The 21,086-nt window shown below is 59.2% G+C and overlaps 1 protein-coding gene across 1 annotated transcript in view; it reads left to right on the top strand.

Annotated features, from left to right (window-relative positions):
- LOC309857023 (extracellular serine/threonine protein kinase FAM20C-like) overlaps nt 1-18,188 on the top strand; it is a 36,936-nt gene extending 18,748 nt beyond the window's left edge. The window contains exons 4-10 of the mRNA XM_082749924.1: nt 4,043-4,135; nt 4,846-4,961; nt 10,815-10,995; nt 11,781-11,890; nt 12,039-12,120; nt 16,550-16,609; nt 17,202-18,188. Coding sequence (XP_082606050.1) covers nt 4,043-4,135; nt 4,846-4,961; nt 10,815-10,995; nt 11,781-11,890; nt 12,039-12,120; nt 16,550-16,609; nt 17,202-17,451 — 892 coding nt within the window. The 3' untranslated portion in view covers nt 17,452-18,188. The remainder of the gene's footprint in view (nt 1-4,042; nt 4,136-4,845; nt 4,962-10,814; nt 10,996-11,780; nt 11,891-12,038; nt 12,121-16,549; nt 16,610-17,201) is intronic.
- The last annotated feature ends 2,898 nt before the right edge of the window (nt 18,189-21,086 follow it).

Genomic DNA, 21,086 nt, shown 5'->3' with positions numbered 1-21,086 from the left:
GGTGTGAACAGCTGGAACGCAGAGGTCGAGGTCGCTGGAAAGCCCTGAGGTGGGAGACGTGAGGGCACCAGAAACTGTTCTGGAACCTGGTCACAGAGCCTCTGGGCTTGGCTCTTCCCGGAGCGGCAGGGCCCAGAGCTACCTGCTTTCCAGGTGTGTGACCTGATCGGAGTGGGGGGCTGGCGTGAGGGAAAAGGAAGCAAAAGCCAGAGTTGGCAAATAGAAGTGCTTCCTCTTTAGCCTCACAGCTAACGCCACTGCACGTGGTGCTGGTGGTGGTGATGAAGGTAGAAACTGAAGACGTGGGGGTGAGAGAGCTCGGGGCCGCAGACCGATTTGTGTCCATTCCCTGTTCTTCCTCTACCTGTTCCTTTGTTTATCGTCCGCCTGTTCTGAAGCAGGCACGCGGCTCGGCCCTCCTGCCCCAGGCCCTGCAGACCGTAATCTAAGGTAGCAGTGCCCTGTTCTTCTGCAGAAGGCCCCGGGCTGCCCGGGAAAGCCCGCGGGGCTGAGGCCGATCTTGGGGAGCATGGGGGAAGCAAGCCCAGGCGCAGAGCCCCGCACAGGCAAAGGTGCAGAGATGGAGAAGTCCTGAGTGCTGGGTCTGGGAGAGGTTTGTTGATGCTGGAGGCGGCAGGGGTGAGGAGAGAGGAGGGCAGAGCCGAGGAAGGGGCCAGGAGGTGTCTGGTGGCAATAGTCGGCGTAGGGAGTAGGCACCAAGGAGATGGGGAGATGAGACGTGTGTTGGGGTGAGCCTGGCCAGCACCCTGGGGCTGCCTGCTTCCCCCACCCCCGCCCCCTCAGGGCTGCTTCCTCTGCTTCCCTCCTGCACGGGCCTTTGGCAGGCTGATCTGGCTAGGAGGCCGTGGGACTGAGCATTCAGGAGCCGAGGTCCGGCCACGGAGTGTGCAGTGGGGCTGCCCCCAAAGGCCTGCCTGCCTCTAGGCCAGGAGCGGGGCAGGGGGCGGGGGGATGGACCAGTCCCGTTCCTCCAGCTTGAGCCTGGAGTCTCTTCCCCCACAAGGAAATGAAAAGATTGCTTCCCGCCCCCAGAGGCTTCTTCATGGGAGGCTGGCTGTGCCAGAGAAAAGGCAGTGGACAGGGTCCTAGTTCTCTCTGAGACCCTTCTGACAGCCTGCGCCGGTGAGGGGGCCCGCACGTGTGTGTGCACGTGTGTGCACATGTGCACATTGGTCTGCAGCAGGCCCCACCCACAGTGACCCTCAGCGTCATCACTAAGCCCGCTGCTCCCTGGGTCTCGGTGGCCCACCTACGAGGACAAGGCTTTGGGGGCCCTACCGGTGTGTGCCCGACTGGGCCTGAGGACCCTAGTTACTAGTGTGTGTGTCCCCACGCTGACGGCTGGCAGTGGACCTCTGCCTACAGAGCCCCAAGAAGCAGCTGTTCCCACTCCCCCATTCGGGTATTGAGCTGGGCCTGGGGACACGCCTCTTCTGTGGGGCAGCTGGGGGAGAGGGGATGTGGATGCGCGGTGCCCTGTGGGGCCACACAGGCACAGGTAGGGAGAGGCCTCTGAAAGGACAGAACTATTCCAGAGGGCCTTCCTGGAGGCGGTGGCCACAGGTGGCCTTCTGACTGAGAAGGTGGAGGGAGGGATGTCCAACCTGCAGAGCAGGCAGAGCCACATCAGGCCAGGGACCCCCGGGGTCAAGTGCATGCGCATGGCCCTGGAGAGGTGAAGCAGAGAGACAGGCCAGCAGAGAAGGATCTGGGCCCAGTGTCCTACTCAGGTGATGACAGACACACACAGAGGGACAGAGGCACTAGAGAGGCCTCATCCACTCGAGCTGCCTGCCCGGGACAGCGGCCAGAGCCAGGCCGGCCTCTTTGTGTTCAGTCAGAACGGAGCACACACTCGGGCACCTTTCGAGTCCCTTGTGGCCACATGTGGACTGGTGAGATGGAGAACATGCCCATCCCCACGGAACGTGCTTGGACAGTGCTGGGCAGGGGCCAGGGACAGAGGCCGCATCAAGAAGCAGGCTCAGCCCCGCAGGACAGTACCTGCAAGGTGGGGAGGTCCACGAGGATCGCTGAGCCCACAAGGTGGGGAGGTCTGTGCTGCCCAGCAAGGCCAGCCGCAGGGCCTGAGTGGGCATCATTCAAGTCCCCATCTTGCGGGCTGCATCCCATGTGAGGCCCTTGGCCCTTGGTTGTCCCCATCCTGTGTTTGCAGAGCAGGGAGGATCCCTGGCATTTGGTAAATCCTTACCAGCTCGAGGCTGAGCTGTATCCATGGCCCAGCCTAGAAAGTGCCTCCTGTGGACACTGCCCCCACAAGTGCAGGCGAGGGCACAGAACACACCTGGATTTTGTGCCAGGAGCGTGTTTGCCCTGACACGATTTTGCACATCCCCGGATTGCTGAGGTCCAGCACTTGTTGTCATCATGGGTCCTTGCTGCTCGGGTGTCTGCTAAGTACCTGTGTTTACAGAATGATAGTTCCCCTTCCAGAGAGCCCTGTCCGGTGGCCAGGGCAGAGGGCTACGTGTTAATCCTGGGGGAGGGGCTGTCTGCAGCTCACTGTGGGGCACAGATGTCAGACTCAAGGGGGTCCTAGAGTTCATTTGTCTCCTGAGGGGGAGACCTGGAGGCAGGGAGGTCGTGGGTCGTGCCAGGGCTGCACACAGAGCCAGCCTGAGGAGACTCGGCTGTGCTCACCGCCCCCCACCCGCAACGTGCTACAGAGGCGTGGGGCAGCAGCTGGGACCGGGCTCTGGGTTTGTGGTGGGCCATCGCGGACTGGAGCACAGCGTTGCTCTAGACAGAGCCTTCCTGTCTGCTTGCCAGTCCAGGAGGGTCCAGGATGAGCCTGGACATCTTTGCTGTGGCATCAGGAAAAGTAGTATGAAAGCGTTTGCCTTTAAGCAGGAGCCGGAAATGGGGCCAACCAGCAGTTCTCGAAAGTTCAGTGTGATAATGTGGTTCGAACAAAATGGGTTACTGTAGTCAGTATATAGCTGCAGGCCTTGTCAAGGCCTTTACAGTGCTACTGGGCACTGTTGAGGCCCCAGAAGGTGCTCCAGTATGCATGTTACCCAAACTCCAACCTCTCTGAGGACTCCTTTTGTGCTACAAGTCCCTGGGCAGGTGAGACGCACAGTTGGGAATGCTGACTTATCCACTGGGAGACACGAGGGAAAGATGGTTCCAGGAAGGTAGAATAGTCGAGCAAAGGCAGTGGGTGTGGGAGAGCAGGAGACAGCAGGTGGTGCTCCCTCAAGCTCAGGGGAAGGGGCAGGGGCAGAGGGAGCTGACTGCGGTCCTAACCAGCGGGGGCCCTGATGGAACTTTGGAAAATGGATCACCTCCTGTAGGGCTCAGAAGTGGCCCCAAGAGAGCCTCCCTCGCACCCTCGCAGGGGGGGCTGTCTGGGCAGGTGGACTGCTGGATGGCTGAGAGTGGGCTGAGGGAGCCTCTGTGCAGCCTGAACCTGGCCCCCAGCTCACGCCCCAGGAAAGTCCCCTCATTCTGTGTGAGGTGGTTCCTGGCTGCCCCAGCTCCCTGGGTTCGGGAGCCAGGGCTGCCTTCAGCCTCTGCCTTCCTGGAGAGCCTGCATCTGGCTGGCGGTGGAGACCTGGTGGGTGGGGGGCTGCGCAGTGTTCAGTAGCCTGCTCCTTCCTAAGGGAAAGCCTGGCCGGAAGAGTTGGCCCATCCCCATCCCGGGGTCCAGATACTTCCTCGCTGGCTGATTTCAAGCTGGTGTGGGGGACACGCATCCCCTCCCTCTATGCTGTTGGCACCTGCAGAGGCGACAGGTGTCAGCGGCCCCAAGAGCACTCAGTAGGGTGTCGTAAAGAAAGCGGGAAGTGATGAGGTTTCAACGTTTATTGCTTTTTTAGGCTGACTTACGTAGTTGTGTGTTTATACAGATTGGTCTTCAAGGATGACTTGGATAGCGGGCTCACAGCACTCTTGGAAGCATGACAGCCTGTTTTCGCTGGCGGCACAAGCCACCAGAACCCGCCTGCTGGAGGGTTTTGACAGTGATCAACCTTTTGTTTCGTCCGGTTTTCTCTAGGCAAACGAGGGAGCAGGAGACGCCCCCTGACTTCTTCTATTTCTCGGACTATGAGAGGCACAACGCGGAGATCGCTGCCTTCCACCTGGACAGGTGAGCCCTCCCGCCTGCGTCCTGGGTCTGAGCACCGTACGTGGGGGGGGAAGGTGTCCCCCCAACACCCCGCCGGGAGGGTCCTGTCATTACCCCGTTGTGCAGAGTAGAAACTGAGGCAGGCCGTGCTGGTAACCATTGCCCTGTAGCGCAGAGGTGGGTCTGTCCTGTGATGGCCTAACCTAGAGAGTCATGCTGCGTACCCCACACCAAGGACAGTGCCGGGCGGGAGAGGACCCAGAGCAGCCAGTGACCTGGGCGGGCATGGCCCACCAGGGAGAGGGGGGAGGAGTACGAGTGCTGGGAGTTTTAAGGCAGGGTGTTTCAGGATGTCAGCCCTGGGGCCACGTGAGACCGAGGGACACGAGTCTCACACCCGCTCCCCCACCACCCGTCACCCGTCTCCTAGGACAGCCCTACCAAGCCACATGTGAATGCCCTTTCGGGGTCCACACCGCCTCTCACTGCTGGGGAGCTGGGCAGGGGGTGGTGGGTGGCCATGTCGTGAGCCTCTCAGCAGCCCCCCTGGCCTGCCCAGAGCTGTGCACCCTCCAGGGGCAGTCATGGGCCTGGCTCCAGGGTCAGTTCCCAGAGTCCAGGGGATGGGGGACCCCACCTTGGAACGCAGAGAAAGGGGTTTTCATTCCTCACCAGCCCAGAGCTGGCCGGGGCATGGAGGTGAGACCCTCTCCCCGTCCCTTTCCTGCCAGGATCCTGGACTTCCGCCGGGTCCCGCCCGTGGCCGGCAGGATGGTCAACATGACGAAGGAGATCCGGGATGTGACGAGGGACAAGAAGCTGTGGAGGACCTTCTTCATCTCCCCAGGTAAGCTGCCCCTCGCCAGGCTTCCCACACACGTCACCACGAGCCTGCTTCCCTTTCCAAGATGGAGGAGAGAAACTGGGAAGAACTCTTGTGTGACCAAGCCCTCATCCTGACCCTGAGCGTGGTGCATCCCCTGGGGGCTGGGCCACGCCACAGGACCCCGGGCTGCGTCGCCACTCCATGTCAGCCATTTCTGCAGGTTCTAGTGCACGCTTTCTGGGGATGTTGCTCAGTGTTCAGAAGTTAAGATAAAACATGACCATGTCCCCACACTCACCCCCGGGTTACCTGTCACCAGCGTCCTTCCACATGAGACGGCTGCTCTCCGGCTCTGTCTTGGACTAGTTCAGAGGCTCACTGAGGGACTGGTGTAGGGCCGGCAGAAAGGGCCGGCCTGTAGCTGCCAAGAGCACGTCGTGCCTGTGGCCACTCGGGCTGGAGAGCGTCCCTGTAGCCAGAAACGAGCCCATTCCGTGTGGGTCACCCCCATACCCCGCGGATGGGGCCCGCCCGGAGGTCCCACACACAGGGCGCCCTGGGCACTGGGTCATCCCATGGCGGGCAGGCTCTGGGCCGTGCTACCACAGCAAAGGGACATACACATTAGTGAGCGCCAGCTGCATACCAGGCTCTACCATGTAGAGCTATGTACCTGCTAGAGGGTTCCCCATTCGATTCCTAGGCAGGAGTGCGGGGGCACACTGTCTCCTCATCCCCCCTTGTGCGTGATTCTGTGGAGGCATGGCTGACACGCCGTCACTAGTAGCCAAGGACAGAGTTCTGTGAATTTCCATGAGCAGAGAAGCCCCGGTCCCGTCCTGCCCCATCTCTCCAACGATGCGGTCTGTTCCTGGTCTCTGAGGGCTACTGAGCCTTTCCTACCGTTGTGCACAAGTGGGGGTGGCACACGGGTGTAACTTTGTCTCCCGGTGCCCAACGGCACCATGTCAAGAGTCCCCCGGGTCGTTGCTTGGTGTCCTGCGTGCTCGTCGGAGTCCTGTTGTTGTGTACGGACGCACCGCGATGGCTTATCCCGTCGTCTGCTGATGGGCCCTGGATACACGGGACTCAGTGACTTGCCCAAATGAAGGGGAGGAGCTGGAGTCTGAGTATCAAGCAAGACAAACAAACCAAGAAACTTCTCTATCTTGCTTTCTTGGTGCAGAGGGAGCTCCCCTCGGGCACCTGCCTCTGGGTCCAGAGGTGCTCGCCCGGGCGCGTGGCCGCCTCGCTGGGGGCTCGCAGGGAAGGGGCTGTGCACCTGGCAGCGTCCAGAACCCCACAACTGATGTCCCACAGGGGCGGCTGAAGGCTCGTGGATTCCTTCTTAGACACAAACCACGGAGCTGGTTCTCAGTCTGAGCGGGTGACGGCACGGGCCTGTCCCACTCCGGCGGTGTGCCGTTCCGTGTGCTGCAGCTGTCATGTTCCAGGTGCCACACGACAATCGCAGGGATGTGTGGTTTTCTTTAAAGCAGCAGAGTGGCAGGAGCGAGCTTTGACCTCGTTCTAGAAAACAAAGTCTGTTCAGACTCACTGGTAGCCTTGGTGCTTTGCCTGCCCTTCTAGAACCCTCCATTGCCACACTGCCCACAGAGCTTTGCTCGAGAACCAGGTGCATGTTGGAGACATTAATCGGCGGCGGACATCCCCTCCACCTCCAGGGGCCCGAGTGGTTCTGTCTGGGGTCAGTCAGGAAAGGGAAACGTGCCAGGAGCTGACAGGGGAGCTTGGTACCGGCTGGGAGCTAGATGGGCGCGTGCGAGGTAGAGATGGCTTGACCCTCAGGCCTCACGGGTGGAGGGTTCTGGTGCAGAGTCACCTGTTTGCTGGGTCCTTGGCCCGTCTTCCCCCGAGGTCTCAGGTGTTGGAGGAGCTGGCCTTGGGGTGTGGGGAAGGCAGATTTTCCCAGCCAACCATCTCGATTATCGTCACTGAGATGAAAAAGGGCTCACATTCCTTCCTCCTGCTCGCCCGCTTCTGCCCAAGTGCAGGGCTGAGCCAATGACCGCCCCCCTGCACCAGCCTCTGACTCGCTTGCTAGACTGGTGTCGACCCAGTCACCATATTCAGCATTCGACCCACGAGCATGTGCTTCTGGGGCCCTCGGTCAGGTGGGGACACTGAGGCACGAGGAGGGGAAGTCCCATACCAAGGTCATACCCCTGGGAAGCTCTTGGGGCCCTGCCCTGGCCGTTCCTTTAAAATCTTTTTTTTTTTTTTTTAAGATTTTCTTTATTTGGCAGACAGAGATCACAAGTAGGCAGAGAGACAGGCAGAGAGGGAGAGGGAAGCAGGCTCCCCGCCGAGCAGAGAGCCTGACGCGGGGCTCCATTCCAGGACCCTGGGATCATGACCTGAGCCAAAGGCAGAGGCTTTAACCCACTGAGCCACCCAGGCGCCCCCTGGCCATTCCTTTAGAACAAGGCTTGGCTCTCTGGTGAGGACGCTATGCCCTCACAAAGCGCCTTTCTGTCCGAGCATTAACCTGTCTCACAGCAGCTTCTGCCCTTAGATGGCAGAGCCCAGGGCTCCAGCCCAGGGGATCAGATAAAGGTTACCCTCCTGAACAAGGAGCCGCCACCTGGCCTGAGGCTTATGGTGCGTCAGTGGGACGTGGACGAACGTGTCGACACAGGCGAGCTCATAGACGGGTCTGTCCCACATTGTCCTGCTGCACTGGTTCTGGGATCACGAGGTCCCAGGGAGGCAGAGAGGCCGGTGATGCAGGCAGGGGCTCACTGTGCGCAGGCAGCACCGTGGGAGCCCCTGAGCTGCCTTCCCGTGTCCCCCAGTTGGCTGCTCACCAGCTACAGAGACCCTGCGTGGTCCAGAGAGGAGACCCCTTGTCTGGGAAGCTGGCCGTTTGCACCGCTGGGAAGGGGCCTGAGCGTGGTGGCCGCCATTCTGACCGCCGTGTCCCTACACACTTCAGGCTCTTGAGAGCTCCCCCACCCACCGCAATCACAGAGTCACTGACCATGAGGACGTGAACCTCACCACTGTGTGCACACAAGTGCCATAGCGTCTTGGACCAGTACGGGACACCTGGCCAGGCGTCTGGCAACAAATCAGCAAACTAGGCAGCGGGAGATGCACGCTAACCCTAAATGACCCATGTTCCCTGCGATCTGAGTCCCGTACCGTAATGTTCACCCTCTTTTTGCGGCAACTAAACGACCAAGGCATTTTATTCTTGTTTTTTAAGTAACGTGTCCATACCGCGCGTGGTTAAATGGAGTAACATTTGTTCTGCTTTTATTTTTTTAGAAGATTTTTATTTATTTATTTTACAGGCAGAGATCACAAGTAGGCAGAGAGGCAGGCGGAGAGAGAGGGAGGAAGCAGGCTCCCCGCTGAGCAGAGAGCCCGATGCGGGGCTCCATCCCAGGACCCTGAAATCATGACCTGAGCCAAAGGCAGAGGCTTTAACCCACTGAGCCACCCAGGCGCCCCTCTGATTTATTTTTTTTTATGAAGTTCATCATTTTGGAGGGTGCGGTTCTGCAGCTTCTAGTGCATTCGCGACGTGCCACGTCAGCACCTGTTCCAGAACGTTCTGTTCACCCCTGTTTGCCATCACCCCCCTGGGCCCCCCACCCCTGAACCCCCAGGGTTTCTGTGTGCCGTTGCCTATCTGGACGTTTCACACACACAATGCGACAGCGTGTGGCGTCTGTCACCGAGTGTCACGTTCACATGGATTGTCCCCGGTGGAGGCTTCCTCCTGGGTAAAGAGTGCACTCTGTTCTATGGAGGGACAGCCCCGGGGGGACAGCGGGGGGCCCCGCAGCTCTGTTCCCACGGGCCCTTGGTGCCGGGTGCTGCATGCACGCGTGCTCGCTTCCCTCGAGGGTAGCATTGCTCTGTCATGGGTCCTTCCACACTAGCTTTCAGACAGGCCACCAGCCTGGCTTCCACAGCAGCCACACCGTGTCCAGCCCAGTGGTACTGAAGCAGCTCCCGTGTCCCCATGCCCTCAGCAATACCCTTTAGTGTCTGTTCTCCCGACTGAAACTGGCTGGGGGTGTAGGAAACGGGGTCTCACCGTGGTCCCCGCGGCACTCCCCTAATGACCAAGGTGGGGTCATGTCCGTGTTGGCTGTTTCTGTAGTTTCTTTAGGGGAAAATCTGCAGAACTCCTTGGCCCATTTACGAGTGGGTCTATTTATCTTCGTGGGTCGTAGGAGTTCTTCATGTGGGCTGCGTGCTAGACCCTTGTCAGAGCTGAGACTGGCAAGCGTTCTCTCCCGCCAAGAGCATTATACTTTTTTCATGGGGAGAATGCCTCTTTTAAGCCACTGAGCATGGACTCTAGAATTTCGGTAGGTGTCAGTCTGAGATCCTAGTGCCAGCTCCCCCAGTTGTGTGGCCTTGGGCAGGTCAGCGCCCCTCTGTGGGCCTTAGCGTTCGTACCACAGGCAGCACTGATTTGTGAGATCCAGTGGGAGAAAGTCAGGGAGCCTGGCTGGTCAGGTGGACGGTGTGGACTGGGCCTGGCCCATTGGGTGGATGGTGTGGACAGGGGCTTATCGGACAGACAGTGCAGACAGGGGCCCAGCCCATTGGGTGGACAGTGTGGACAGGGGCCCGTCAGACAGATGACGTGGTCGGGGCCTGGCCTATCAGATGGATGGTGTGGACAGGGGCCCATCAGGTAGATCGTGTGAATGGAGGCCCAGCCCGTTGGATGGATGGTGTAGACAGGAGCTCACCCCATTAGGCAGATGGTGTGGATGGGGGCCCAGGCCATTGGGCAGACGGTGTGGATGAGGGTCCAACCCAGCGTGGATGGTGTGGATAGAGGCCCGTGGACAGACAGTGTAGACCGGGGACCATCAGATGGATGGTGTGGATGAGGGTCCAACCCAGCGTGGATGGTGTGGATAGAGGCCCGTGGACAGACAGTGTAGACCGGGGACCATCAGATGGACGGTGTGGATGGGGGCCCATTGCACAGATGGTGTGAATGGGGGCCTGTGGGGCAAACGCTGTGGATGGGGGCCCAGCCTGTCCAGGCAGACAGTGGACAGGCCCAGTCTGTCAGGCAGACAGTGTGGACGGGGGCCCGTGGGACCGATGGTGTTGAGGGGGGTCTAGCCCGGATGGGTGGTGTGGAGGGAGGCCTGTGGGGCAGATGGTTGAATGTGGCCCATGGGACAGACGGTGTGGACTGGAGCCTGTGGGACAGACGGTATGGAGGGAGGAGGTCTAGCCTAGGATGGATAGTATGGATGGGATGGGAGTTCGGCCCCGAATGGACTGTGTAGACAGGGGCCCGTGGACAAATGGTATGGAGGGGGACCATGGGACGGACAGTGTGGACAGGTGTATGGCCCAGGATGGATGGTGCGGACAGGGGCCCAGCCTAGGATGGATGGGGGGGCCCGTGGGACGGATGGTGTGGACATGGCCCGTAGGATGGACAGTGTGGACGGGGGCCTGTGGGACCGATGCCTGTGGGACAGATGGTGTGTACGGGGGCCCATGGGACAGATGGCATGAATGTGGCCAGTGGGGCAAACAGGGGCCTATGGGACAGATGGTGTGGATGGCGGTCTAGCCCAGGATGGACGATGTAGATGGGGACCTGTGGGACAGACAGTGTGGACTGGGGCCCAGCCTGTCAGATGGATGGTGTGGATGGGGACCCATCGGGCAGACGGTGTAGACAGGGGCCTGGCCTGTTGGACGGACGCTGTGGACGGACACTGTGGATGGGGGCCCGTGGGGCAGATGGTGTAGACAGGGGGTTGTAGGACAGACCGCGTAGACGTGCCTCATGGGACAGACTGTAGACAGGGCTGGCAATAGGGCATTGCCCCCCTCACCTGTGTGCCTGTGTGTCCCCAGCCAACAACATCTGCTTCTACGGGGAGTGCTCCTACTACTGCTCCACAGAACACGCCCTGTGCGGGAAGCCGGACCAGATTGAGGGCTCACTGGCGGCCTTCCTGCCTGACCTGTCCCTGGCCAAGAGGAAGACGTGGCGGAACCCCTGGAGGCGCTCGTACCACAAGCGGAAGAAAGCAGAGTGAGTGTCAGGCAGGCCCTGCCATGCGGGGCCGCATCCTTCTGCTGGCATCGCAGGGGTCTCAGAGGCTTCTGCCCACTGTGCTCAGACGGGCCTCGGGCCTGCTGCCAGCCTCAGGCTGGAGGGAGTATCAGGAAAGGGGGGCACACGCAACTCTGCCTGCCCCCAGTGGGCGACACCGCCCCTCATGCATAGAAGGCAGGAACGGCGGCCTCATTCTGGGAACCAGACACATCCCCCACGTGGTGCCGCCGGCCCAGTGCAGGCTGGAAACACAGCCTCTCAGGACTGGAACTCTGCATTCGCTCCGTGCCTTTCTTGTCCCTGAAGACATGGCTGTGAAGGGGTCTCTGGGGTGCGGTGTCCAGGTCCTAACCCTCCAGAACCCTGGCATCTGGAGCGAACAGCAGCCTCCAGACATGGCTTGATCACCTCCCAACCCCCTGCTCGTGTTAATGCAGCCTCAGCTGGCAGCTCCGCTCTGTGGTGATCTTAATGCAGCCTCATGGTGGTGATCTTAATGCAGCCTCAGCTGGTGATCAGCCTCTGTGGTGGTCTTAATGCAGCCTCAGCTGGCAACTCTGCTCCTGTTAATGCAGCCTCTGCTGGCAGCTCTCCTCTGAGCTGCCAGCAGAGGCTGCATTAACAGGAGCAGGGGGTTGGGAGGTGATCACCTCTCTCCACCCCAAGTCCTCACTGCAATAATCCCGCTGTGCTGAGCTGGTCTGGGCCTCCCTCTCCACCCAGAGAAGGAAACTGACCTTCTCACATGGGCTCCCCCACAGGTGGGAAGTGGACCCCGACTACTGTGAGGAGGTGAAGCAGACGCCCCCCTATGACAGCAGCCACCGTGTTCTGGACATCATGGACATGACCATTTTTGACTTCCTCATGGGTAAGTCAGCAGCCCGGGCTTCCACCAGGAGCGTCCACCCTGTGTGTGACCCAGCAGGGGTCAAGCCCCTGCTTTGCTCTGTCCCTTGGGCTCCAGGCTCAGAGGTAGAGAGTCGGCTCCTGAGTTTTCAGCTTGCTTCTCTCCACAGGAAACATGGACCGCCATCACTATGAGACTTTTGAGAAGTTTGGGAACGAGACGTTTATTATCCACTTGGACAATGGAAGAGGGTGAGCCGCGTTCTTACTCCTCCAGACCCAGGAGGACCAGGCTCTGAGTGGGGGATGGTGGCCGTCCCCCACAGATGCTGTGTGTGTGATGCAGGGTGCTGGCCCTGGGTCTCCAGCTCCTGATGGCAGGAAGCATTGGTAGTGTTACTCCTCCTGGTCCCCAGGGTCACCCCTGTGTGCTGAGTCCTGCGATGTTCTCATGTTGCCCAGGAGAAACTGAGGCCCAGAGAGGCTGCTTGCCCAGAAAGGCCGTGAGGAGCACTTTGCCCATCACATAGTCACATGGGATTGGCTAACTGGGACATGTGGCCATCCCTACCCCACAAAGAGGGCCTGTGGCCACTGCATGCTGGGCCCTGGGCTGTCCTGGGCCACCGAGGAGAGCCGTCTGCTGGGTAGATGTGGGTACAGGGACCTGCCTTTCCCAAATGATTACTAGTGCTGGTGCTAGGACAAGTTGGCACCTGGCACCTGGACAGTTGGGTGTGGGGGCTGCGGACACCCAACTGCCAAGGACAGTACCGTGGCCAGACCCTGGGGGCACCTTCTCTGCTTAGCCTGTCTCAGACCCCAGTACAGCAGCCAGAACACTAGGGTACTTTCAGGGACATGCCTCATCCCAGGGCCTGTGTCTGGTGCTGGCACAGCAAAGACAAGACCACACAGCCCAGGTGCTAGGGACACAGTGCCAGAGTGCTGGTGACAGCCGGGGGTGCTGGGGATCTAGTGTTGGTGTGCAAGGGAGAGCCAGCCGGAGTGCTGGAGACACTCAGCTGGGGATGCTGGGGCACAGTGCCGGGGTGATGGGGATAGTCAGCCAGGGGTACTGGGAACTCAGTGCTGGGATGCTGGGGACATTCAGCCAGGGGTACTGGGGCACAGTTCTGGGGTGCTGGGGATGCTGGAACACAGTGCTGGGGTGATGAGGAGAGTCAGCCAGGGGCACTGTGGACATGGTGCTGGGATGTTGGGGACACTAAGCCAGAGGTGCTTGGGACAATCAGCCAGAGGTGTTGGGGATACAGTGCTGGGGTGCTGGGGACACTCAGCCAGGGATCCTGGGGCACAGTGCCGGGGTGATGGGCACAGTCAACTAGGGGTACTGGGGACACAGTGCTAGGGACAGTCAGTTGTGGGAGCTGGGAACACATTGCTGGTGATAGCTGGAGGTGCTGGGGACAGTCAGCAGGGGGCACTAGGGATATAGTTCTTGGGTACTAGGGACACTCAGTAGGGGTGCTAGGGGCAGTCATCCAGGGGTGCTGGGGCCACTCAGCCAGGGGTCTGGGGACAGTCAATCCAAAGTGCTGGGGCACAGTGCCAGGGGCACTGGGGACACAGTGCTGGGGACACTCCACTGGGCATACTGGGGGCACTCACCCAGGGGTGCTGGGGACAGTCAGCTATGGGAGCTGGGAACACCGTACTGGTGCCAGTCAGCCAGGGGCTGCTGGGGCACAGTGCCAGGTGGACACTCAGCCGGTGGTGCTGGGGACAGTGTTGGGTTGTTGGGGACACTCAGCCAGGTGTGCTAGGGAGAATCAGTTGGGGGTGCTAGGGACACAGTGCCAGGATGCTGGGGCAAGTGCCAGAAGTACTGGGGATAGTCAGCCGGGGACCCTAGGACACAGTGCTGGGTGCTGAGGTCAGCCAGTGGCACTGGGGACACAGTGCTGGGATTCTGGGGACTCAGCTGGGGTGCTGGAGACACAGGGCTGGGTGCTGGGGACAGACAGCCAGGGGCACTGAGGACATATTGCTAGGGTGCTGGGGACACTCAGCCAGGGGTGCTGGAGAGACCGTGTCAGGGTGATGGGGACAGTCATCTGTGGGTTCTGGGAACACAGTGCTGGGGACACTCAGCCAGACGTGCTGGGTTACAGTGCCAGGGTGCTGGGGCACAGTGCCGGTTGTACTGGGGATACTCAGCTGGGGGTGCTGGGCATAGTATTGGGGGTGTTGGGACACTTAGCCACAGTGCTGGCTAAGTTCCTGCGAGGAGCACTCAGCCAGGTGCTAGGTTATAGTGCCAGGTTATAGTTGGGGTCACTCAGCTGGGGGCACTAGGGACACAGTGCTGGGTGTGTTGGGACCCTAACCCAGGGGTGCTTGGCACAGTCAGGTGTCCTAGGGACACCCAGCTGGGGTGCTGGGGTCATAGTGCTAGGGACACTCCACTGGGGGGTGTGGGGACACTCAGCTGGGGTGCTAGGTTACAGTGCCGGGGGTGCTGGGACACTTAGTCCCACACCGGGGACACAATGCTGTGATGTTGGGGACACTCAGCCGGGGGTGTTGGTGACAGCTGGCTGTGCTGGGGACACAGTGCTGGGGTGCTAGGGACAGTGAGCTGAGGGTGATGGGCACAAGACTGGGTGCTGGGGACACTCAGCCAGGGGATATGGGGCACAATGCCAGGATGGTGGGGGAAAAGTGCCAGCATGCTGGGGACACTCAGGAATGCTGGGGCACAGTGCTGAGGTGCTGGAGTCAGCCAGGGGTGCTGGGGACACAGTGCTAGGGACACTCCACAAGGGGGCGCTTGGGACAATCAGCCATGGGCATTGGGGACACAACGCCAGGGTGCTGGGGAGTCAGCTGGGGGTGTGGGGGACACTCAGCCAGGAAAGCTGGGGCACGGTGCCAGGGCTGCTGGGGAGAGTCAGCTGTGGGCGCTGGGAACACAGTGCTGGTGACGGTCAGCTGAGGGCACTGGGGACCTAGTACTTGGTACTGGGGACAGTCAGCTGGAGGCACTGGCGTCAAAGTGATGGTGGGCTGGGAACAGTCAGCCCAGGATGCTGGGCATATAGTTCTGGGGTACTGGGGACACTCAGCCAGGGGTGCTAGGAACAGTCAGTTGTGGGTACTGGGGCCATCAGCCAGGGGCACTGAGGACACGGTGCTGGGGTGATACAGGCAGTCAGCCAGGGGTGCAGGGGACACAGGACACAGTGCTAGGGTGGTGGAGATAGCCGGGGCGCTGGGGATACAGTGCTGGGATCCTGGGAATACTCAGCTGGGGGCACTGGGGAGTCAGCCAGGGGTGCTGGGGATCTAGTGCTGGGTTCTGGGGACAGTCAGCTGGGGACACTGGGGTCAAAGTGCTGGGGACAGTCAGCCAAGAGTACTGGGCATATAGTTCTGGGGTACTGGGGACACTTAGCTGGGGTGCTAGAGACAGTCAGCTGGGGGTGCTGGGGCCACTCAGCCCGGGGCACTGGGGACAGTCGGGCAGGGGCACTGAGGACACGTGCTGGGGTGATGCAGTCAGCTGTGAGTGAGGACACTCAGCTGTGGGTGCTGGGGTCATGGGCGGGGTGGTAGAGACAGCTGGGGGTGCTGGGGATGCAGTGCTGGGATCCTGGGGACACTCAGCCAGGGTCACTGGGAAAAGTCAGCCAGGGAAGCTGGGGACACTCAGCCAGGGATAGTAGGGACAGTCAGCCAGGGGTGCGGGACACAGTGCCGGAGTGGTGGAGACAGTCAGGGGCACTGGGGAGAGTCAGCCAGAGGTGCTGGGGTCGGCCAGCTGGGGGCGCTGGGGACACAGTGCTGGGATGTTGGGGGCACTAGGCCGGGGGTGCTGGGGACACTCAGCCGGGGGTGCTAGGGACACAGTGCTGGGGATACTCCGCCGGATGGTGATGGGGGCACTCAGCCAGGAGTGCTGGGGCACAGTGTCGGGGGTGCTGGGGCACAGTGCCAGGGGTACTGGGACACTAAGTCCGGGTGCTGGGGTATACAGTGCAGGGGGTGTTTGAGACAGCTGTGGGAGCTGGGAACACAGTGCTGGTGACAGCCAACGGGTGCTGGGGACACTCAGCCAGGGGTGCTAGTTACAGTGCCGGGGTGGGGGACAGGCAACCGAGGGTGCTGGGACACTCAGCCAGGGTGATGGGGAAAGTCAGCTGGGGGTGCTAGGGACACAGTGCTGGGGTGCTGGTGATAGGCAACGGTGTTGGGGACACTCAGCAGGGATGCTAGAGATAGTCAGCAGGGGGTGCTGTTGATAGGCAACTGTGATGGGGACACTCAGCCGATGTTGCTGGGGACACAGTGCTGGGGTGGTGGAGACAGCCAGAGGTGCTGGGGACACAGTGCTGGGGACACTCACCTGGGGGTGCTAGGGACACAGTGCTGAGGACAGTCCACTGGGGGTGCTGGGGACACTCAGCCAGGGGGCTGGGGCACAGTCCTGGGTAATGGGGACAGTTAGCTGGGGCGTTGTGGACACAAAGCCGGGACTTGGGGGACAGCAGTGTCTTGGGGACACACTGCCCCATCTCCATGGCTGTGGCTCTCCAGTAGGGCACACAGGGCGCTGCCCGCTGCAGGGCTGGGGTCCCCCATGGAGTGCCCTGTTGCAGGCTCTGCACACAGGTGTCCTGTGTGTCGTGTCCCCAACAATTCTGTGCTTCCTCGGCAGGTTTGGGAAGTATTCCCATGATGAGCTGTCCATTCTGGTGCCTTTACAGCAGTGCTGCAGGTATGGCGCCCCACTCTGCGTCCCCCCGCCCCCCGGGGAGCCCTCAGTCCAGCCACAGATTGGGCAGAGGCCCCCAGCCTCACTCCCACAGCCTGGCAGCATGCAGCCCAGCACCCGGAGCCCGAGTTGTGGCATCCCCAGCCCCTCCCGGCGCATGTCTCAGGCCAGCCGTGATGGCCCCCATCACAGATGAAGACACTAGGGCTCAGACTGGCGTCCTGCCCCCCCAGCACTCTGTGCCCCTCGCTGCCACCCTCTTTGGGGCTCCCCCCTCATACCTCTTCCCTTTACGGGTGGGGAACCAAGCCATGGGGCAGAACCAGGAGCTCCCTGCCCGGGGAAGGTGTGTGGGGCTGAGCTGGGCTCAGTCTCCCGGATGCATGGGCCATCCTCCCCACCCTGCGTCTGCCTGGAGTGTCGGGTCCCTGCGGGCACTGCCAGGCCTCCCGTGGCCACCTGCTCTGCCAGGCAGGACCCTTACTGCAGCGCCTCCGGGAGGCAGGGGCCCGCCTGGGACTGCCCCTGGCTTGGTGCCGGTGTCCCCTGTGCCCAGGCCCCAGAGGCTGGGGCCTGACCTGTCTCTCCCTGGCAGGGTCCGGAAGTCCACCTACCTTCGGCTGCAGCTCCTGGCCAAGGAGGAGTACCGGCTGAGCCTGCTGATGGCAGAGTCCCTGCGCAAGGACCGCGTGGCCCCCGTCCTGTACCGGCCGCACCTGGAGGCGCTGGACTGGCGGCTGCGCATCGTGCTGCGGGCCATTGGGGACTGCGTGGAGAAGGACGGGCCGCACAGCGTGCTGGAAGACGACCTGGATGCCGAGCACAGAGTGCCCCCCGGCAGGTAGTGACCGAGAGCCGCCGGCCTGCCGTGGAGGAGGGACACGTGTGTCCACGCTGTGATTCGGAGACTGCGGGAACAGATGGACCGCTCCGTGGGTCAGGCACCGCAGGCCCAACAGGACTCACGGTGTCCGCTTTGAGACCGGAGAAGGCTGGGGAGGGGGCGCTCTGTGCTCATGGACAAGGCGGCCTGGCGGCGGGGGCCACCCACCCTTTTATATGGGAAGGAAGCCTTTACTGACTATTTTGTATTTATACTTGGTGTCTATGTATATAAATAGAGCGACACCTTGCAGACCCCAGACCACCCACCAAATGCACACGTGGGGGCCGCGCCCCCTGGGGCCGGCCTCTCCTGCCAGGTGTGCTCCCACTCTGGACCTAACTTGAAACAGACTCCCACCTGTCCTCCTTCCTGGGAGGCCCGCGGCCAGACGGCTCACGGTCTCGGCCCGGTGCACGGCGGGGCTCCCGACGGCGCCATAGGCTGGTCGGCGGGCAGACTCCCAGTTTCAGAGTGACGTCAGTGACCACGTCTTCCGTTTCTCAGAGCCACCCGGCAGTGCCTGGGACCTCCCTTGGCGGCCCAGGGTGCTGCTCGTCTCCTGACTTCGCTTTGATCATTGGTGCAAAGACATCACACGGGCTCCTTCAAGGGCCTCGGCAACAGGCTGAATTTTGCAACATTTTTGTGGAATAGTTTGCAATGTGGTAAAAGTGCAATAAAAATAGAGCAAATGTATGCTGGGGTCTGGGCCCCTCACGCCCTGAGCTCAGCAGCCACCCGGCCTCCCTCCACATAGGTCAGGCCTGGAAGAGGGCAGAGCCAGGCTCAGCTTCCAAGGTCCAAGGGGCTGTGGCTGGGAGGCAGGAGGTGGGGGAAGCCCCCTGTCCCACTCCTGGTGTGGCTGACCAAGCTGGGCAGGGGGTCCCTGAAGACATGGGCCAGTCCCAGAGGGCAGCATCACATCTACACAGCCCAGGTGTGCCCACTGGAGCCAGGAGAAGTCCGGCCCTGTAGGCCGCAGGGCCTGAATCTTGCTGGGAGGCCTGCCTGGGGGCTCCCCAAGATTGTTGCCTGCAGGGGCTCAGTGTGGGCACGGGGCACCGCGACAGGCCAGCCCCAGGGGTTCCAGGGGGAGGACACTGATGAGCACTGACATAAACCCCAGAGAGTCCCAGGGAGCAGAGAGTCCTGCGTATCAGAGCCCTGGCCACCTCCAGGGCTCCCAGCCCCTCTGGTGCCCCAGGACCACTGGTTTCTGTGCACCTGGCTCCACGCAAAGCTGCCACCACAAATTATTCCAGGTCTCTAAGGCAAAACAGCAAGGTTCATCTTGTTTTCCTCATTTCACAGGTGGGGACACGGAGGCTCAGGGAGGGGCTGACATACAGCACAAAAGTCAGTTTAGGTTTCCAGAATGGCCAAGCCGTTGCCTGCCAGGCGGAGGGGGTACGGCCCACAGCAGAACCACAAAGGGACCTCAGGCTACCAAGGAAGTAAATGGGGGGATGATAAAGTGAACCCCAAAGGCAGCCCCCATCAGTAACCCACCTGGCACTCACTTCCCACCCAGCACTCCTCTGGTAACACCACTGGCTCAGGCGTCCCTGCCCTTTCCTGCCTGTGGCTGTACCTGCGTACCTATGGCCTCACCCCCCCCCCCCAGCCTCCTGCTGGGCCCCTGTCCCTGCTGCACGGGGAACAGGTAAGTACCTGGAGGAGGACCTGACGAGGTCCCACGATCAGAAGCAGCCAGTTCTGCTGCCGGGAGAGCGTACCCCCCAGCCTCCTCCCAGGCCGCCCCAAGAGAACAGAGGGACTCTGAAGCCAGGACTGCTGTCCTTACCCCCAGGTCCCCGGTCAATGTGCCACGGGTTTTTTAAAGTTAAAAAAATTTCAACATAGCATATTTGTACTGCTACCTCTACAGAATACCGGTAGCTCACATATTCTGAGGCTGCATCACGTCTGAAGTCTTGCAATATATAAATCTTTTTTATGAGGTATAAACCCTCCACACAGCAGTCCAAAGAAAAGTGATTTCAAACAACCATTAGCTACTGATTCTTAAACACCAGAGAACAAACACAGGAAAGAAATTCAGCACTGAAATCTTCTACATCAAGCTGCAAAAAACAATCTCTAGAGGTGGATTTAAATTTTTAACCAAAAACCCTGGAACAATCTCTTCAATCAGAAAGGTATGGCACAGATGCAGCCATGCCTTCGAGATTGTAGGACACACACAAAGGCATACACTTTATTATTAATTTCAAGTTTACCAAGTCAGTTCAAATCACCAACCTAGGTTCTTAGCACCTTGACACCTTCAACTCCCATCTGATAGGATATCTGGTTAGTGGAAATCTTTTGGGAGCCCGATTTGTCTCTTAACTCCACATAGAGCATGCAAAGCTATCCCCTTTCCACCTGGTGACCTACTGATGGCACCCAGCAAGACTTCACATGCAATGGATGCTGCCAGAAAAAGAAAGGCAGAGAGTAAAGGTGGAGAAGCTTTCCTTCCCATTTCAAAGTAACAAGCAACAGTAAAGGAGCCATGTGAAAACTGTAACATCCTTACATTACCTGAAACTTATAAAAGAAAGAAAATCTGCTCCTTTTGCACCCTGAAATTACAGGTAACAAGACAAAGGACAGAAAACATAAGAAAAGTGTATAAAGGCACTAAATGAAAGGAACACCAACGTTCAAATTATAACTCTGGAAACAATGTCCAGAAGATTATACTTTCTTAACATTCTAACACAGTTAACAAACAGAAGAATTTTCAAACAGCTAACAAACATACGAAAAGAAGTTTATACTTCTGGATAAGGAAAATGTACAGTAAAAGATTCGAACACCATTTACGACCCTCCCATTTTCCACTCTCTTTTCTAGACCTGAAACCTGATAACCCCAAACTGTTGGTATCCTACAAGAAAATTGGAACTCTGTTTATGCATGCTAGATCCAGTATCAACATGGTTATATATCACACAAAGCTAAGTCAAACAACAACAACAACAAAAACAAAAAACCCAAGGTGCAAAAAGATACGTAAAGTACACCATTTAGACAGATTTTCCAACTAGAAAAAAGGTTTATACAGATGATGAATTCATACAAATATGTACCAAAAAATACAGAAATATGCAAAACAATGATATAGATCTCCTTCAGTAACGGTGGTTCGGAAAGGCACTGAGGGAGAAAAAGAAGACATGCTCACTGTTTCAATTCCTGCAAATTGTTCAGTGTTTGAATATTTTAATCAAAACTATCCAAATCAGGGACGCCTGGGTGGCTCAGTTGGTTAAGCAGCTGCCTTTGGCTCAGGTCATGATCCCAGTGTCCTGGGATCGAGTCCCACATCAGTCGCCTTGCTCGGTGGGGAGCGTGCTTCTCCCTCTGCCTCTGCTGCCACTCTGCCTGCCTGTGCTCGCTCTCTCTCTCTCTCTCTCTGGCAAATAAATAAATAAAATCTTAATTAAAAAAAACTATCCAAATCAAATTCACAAAAAGAGTTAACATTTCTTAAATTTAGGGAATGAGTATTACTTCCGTCTTTTTCTATTAGTTTAAAAGATTGTCTTTCCAAAGGTTTCAAAAACGGAAAACTACATTAAGTCA

Source organism: Mustela nivalis (genome assembly GCF_964662115.1).
Source record: "Mustela nivalis genome assembly, contig: HAP1_SCAFFOLD_223, whole genome shotgun sequence".
NCBI lineage: Eukaryota > Metazoa > Chordata > Mammalia > Carnivora > Mustelidae > Mustela > Mustela nivalis.
This window is presented reverse-complemented; position numbering and strand designations above follow the sequence as displayed.